We start from the raw sequence: 4,080 nt of genomic DNA on the forward strand, positions 1-4,080 counted from the left end.
AGCAAATGTGAGTTAATGCGAAGATTGTTTTCTATGGAGACCTCTCTGTCTGCTGACATGGGTCTGGTGGTTTGCGTTAGTGGTTGTCTGGGATGACCAAGACCCATTAACGTTTCTGACCTATTGTCCCCTTCTTGTTATGTTATTAAAAACATGCACACATGCAGGCAAGGAACAAGGGAAGCTGCGAGCGTTGCTACCAGGAGAGCTCACCCCTAGTTCCCTTTGTTTGTACAACTTGTAAATACCATGTTAACAGGTGCTCTGGAAAGAAAATAGAGCCATCTGAATTATCTTGAGAAGCCGTAATCATCAAGCCTACCTGCCTGATTCTGTTTTCTGTTCATGAGACTGACATCCACAGATGTAAAAGGTGTCTGGCTCCCTAATATTGTTGGGGAACAGGATTGTGTTTTGAATCTCCCAAATTCTGATCTGCCCTATGGGTTTGGTTGCTGGTTAACTGCAGAGTTGGGATGGGTGGGGTGGATTAAGGGGCTATAGTCTAACATTGATTTTGGTGTTTGTTTTGGTTGGCAGCAGTGGCCACGTCTACATGAGATGCTGACTGCACAGTTGTTATTGTGTAGTCATTCAGTACTTGTATTCACAAGAGTTACTGCTTAGTAGCATTGTCAAGTACTTCTAGATGATGCTGACTGCACAGTAGCTTGTTACTACTGAGCAGTAGTGTCGTGTCACACTTCTTACCACGCAACACTACTGCGCAGTCAGCGTCTCGTGTAGATGTAGCCAGTTTGTCCCCATGTGGTGGTAGGAATTTTGAGAGATTTTTGACACTGCTGGCTCTGATTTCTAACACTTATTTGGCCTCATATCTTACACCAAGAAGGATAAGAACACTGAACATCTCAAATATTGCAAAATATCTTATAGGCTGTTAAACAAGCACAATATCAACAATTAGGGCAAAATTTGAAATTTGTGTTTCAAATAGAAGTCAAAGAATCGGAGAACGCTCAATCTGTGCCTGACCTAACTTATCTATGGCGATATATACACACTTGATTCTTGGCTCATCAACTTGATATGAAATCCTGCAGTTAATGCTTCATGTCTGACTCTGAATACAATTGTGCCTCACTAATTTGTGCTGGTAACTGGGGAACCCATTGCAAACTTCTGAATTTTAGGAATCCAAATCAGTAAGATAAAAGTCTGAACCTGGCAGGCACTGAGCAGTCTGTTTCCATGACTGCATCTTCCACGGTCATGGCTGAAATGGACAATCTAAAGGGCAACAACACTGTATTGCAAAATGGGGTAGTTTGTGGCAGGTTTCACAAACAAACGATGTATGCTGATGAACATAAGCATAAACAATATAAACTAACCAAGTCTCAGCAATCAAAGACCCTTTCACAGCACTGCCACTTGACTGATTTATGAGCAGCTTTGCAAATGATGAAGTGAATAGACTAGTAAAGTAGCTGATTAGCAAATTTCTAATATGGGCACAAATACCACTGACTAGGTTAGTATCACGAAACTGCTTATAAGCGCTTGGGGTGATGGGGAAAAATGGAATCCCCAAGCATATGTACCTTTTGTCCTTTGATATGCAAGGTGAAATGTAGGAAAATGAGAATAAGACACATTCCCTTTTGTTTAGGGGCAGATCCAGATGGGGTGCAGTAGTGTGGTCGCACCCCACCTTTTTCTGTTTTGCATGTGAGCTCTCAGTGCAGGGTCTACCTAGAGTTCCTGCTTTCTCAAGGCTCCAGAACCTAAAGGGTGTGAGCATTGCTGTGACTCTTCACGAGGTCATTTAGTCCACCTCTCTGCTCAAAGCAGAATCATTTCCTGCTAATCCAAGTATCCATCCAACTTGTTCTTGCAGATTCCACAGTTTCTCTAGAAAGCCTGTTCCAATGCTTGATCACCTTTGTAGTGAGAAAATTCCTCCCAGTCTCCAACCTAAATTTCTTTTGTTGCAGGTTTAGGCTATTGGTCCTAGTTCTGTACCCTACAGCCATAGAGAAAAACCTCATCCTGAATTCAGTGTGGAGAGGGCAGGATGGGAAGGGTGAACAACAGCGGCTCATCTCCTAGTAAGAAAGTAGTGGCCCCAGCCAGGCCTGGGGGTGGGTGTGGGCTGCCCACTGTGGGCTCAGGCTTCTGCTCTGCTGCCCTGCCCCAGGGCCTCTGCGGCCCAGCAGGTGCAAGATGGCACTGATGGGAACAGTGGGGCTGTGCACAAAATCTGCTTGCTGCTGCAAGCTCTGCGCTGCCCTGGTGAGGTGTCCCCTGTGTTCACAGCAGCACTGAAGGGCACGCTCCCATACCACCACCCTCACTGCTGCCGCACACTCAGGGGATGCCTTGCTAGGGCAGCATGGAGCTTGCAGCGGCAAGCAGTTTTCCTGCAAGGCCCTGCTCTGCTCTGCAGTGCCAGGTCGCACCCACAGGGCTGCGGAGACCCTTAGGGAGGGCATCAGGGTGGAAGCCCTAGCCTGTAGCATGTAGTGCCCACATGTCCCTGCCCCATGCACAGATCTCCTTTGACTTCTGGGGAGCGTGTGCACCGGCGGGGAGCTGCCCCATCCCCAACCCAAGCCCACAGCAGGGGTGGGAGGGGGAGGAGGAGCTGGGCTCTGCTCCGTTGCAGCAGCCGCCACCTCCTGCTGGTGATGGGGCATGCGGCTGCGGACCCAGGTCCCTGGCCCCATAGCCCTGACAGCTGGGGGTCCCCTCTGGCAGGGCTAGAGTGGGGGGGCAGAGGGCTGTGGGTGGGCGAGTGAAGGACACCAGCAGGACTGGGGACTATGGGGGAGAATGAGGGGCACGAGCAGGGTCAGGGGGCTGTGGTAGAGGGAATGAGGGGCACCAGTAAGGCTGGGGGGCTGTGGAGGGCCTTTCATTTTAATCCCAGACCTTGGGCATTTTATCAGAGAATCTGCAACTTTATCAGGAAAAACCAGGATCCCTGCTGTTCATACAAAGCTCTAGTAGGAGCCTGTGTTGCCCAGGTGTTCAGTTCAGAGCTCACTGTGCATGCACATCCCAGCCAAAGTGGGGTTGAGGGGTTTTGCCTACCTCCCTCTTTCTGTTCCTGGATCTGCTATTGCTTTTGTGCTGTCTACTTCTCACTGAGTAAAATCCTCTTCCCTGTAATGAGCCAGTGCACCTACTCTAGTTCTCCATGGACAAACTCAGAAACGAGTAGGTGGTGAGCTACAATAACTGGGTTTGTAGTATGTGTCAGCACTGCAGATAAATGGAACCACCTTGTGTCTTCAGTGGAATTATATGTGCTTGCATCAAGTCTGAATTGAGACCAGATTCTAGAGTGTCAAACATGCAGCATGGAAAAGGTTAGCATCAAGGATCTGGTTTATGTCCAGTGAACTCAAAGGTCAGTTTTCTGTTGATTTTAGTGGGAGGGAATCAGGTCCTTAACGCTTGGATAGAAATAGATTATTATTGTCCTTTGAATAGTCCTCACAAAGCTGCCAGTATGTCTTTGGTTTTTTTTTCCAGAGTCCCTTATTGGTATCATTAGGAGACCTGCACTGCTAGAGCCACTCCCTTCACATGCCTTTCCTCTGCCACACTTGCAGAGTGCCATTTCACTGCTGCTTGATCATGTGCGGGCCGGGAGCACCCCGAGCCCTTTTTCGCGCTGCACGCGGGCTGTGGCCAGCAGCCCAGGCACACGGGGGCGGAGAGGGAAGGCCTTCGCTCTGGAATTAGGCACGGACGCGTATCGGTAGTTAAAAGATAGTTTACTTACACCGAGATGGCAGTGGTGTAGGCTGGAAAGCTTGATTAAGTTGCAGTTACAGACAGACACAACACAGACAGTCTCGTGGAGGTTGCTAGGCTCCACGGTGCAGAGCTCCGGATGCTCTGGGTGAACAGGCCACCAATGTAGAAATCGTAAATACGTCTTATATTAGTCGCGCTCGAAGACGGGAAGAGGTGGGCGGTGGATCAGGCCGCCACGCTCCTCTGGATCTCACACAGGGTTTCTATTACCCTGCCGTGTACCCAGAGTCCCCACGAGATGGATGTGGAGCCCTCTTCGGCTTGGGCGGAAACTGCTCAAGCCTTTTATAC

At 49.1% G+C, this 4,080-nt stretch overlaps 1 protein-coding gene across 1 annotated transcript in view; it reads left to right on the top strand.

Annotated features, from left to right (window-relative positions):
* Nucleotides 1-4,080, top strand: part of SHB (SH2 domain containing adaptor protein B) — a gene marked incomplete at its 5' end in the record, with an annotated part of 164,999 nt that overhangs the window by 116,916 nt on the left and 44,003 nt on the right. The window contains one exon of the mRNA XM_006038150.3: nt 1-7. This exon is cut by the window's left edge and continues 153 nt beyond it. Coding sequence (XP_006038212.3) covers nt 1-7 — 7 coding nt within the window. The remainder of the gene's footprint in view (nt 8-4,080) is intronic.

The sequence above is a fragment of the Alligator sinensis genome, unplaced genomic scaffold (genome assembly GCF_000455745.1).
Source record: "Alligator sinensis unplaced genomic scaffold, ASM45574v1 scaffold2194_1, whole genome shotgun sequence".
Classification (NCBI taxonomy): Eukaryota; Metazoa; Chordata; order Crocodylia; family Alligatoridae; genus Alligator; species Alligator sinensis.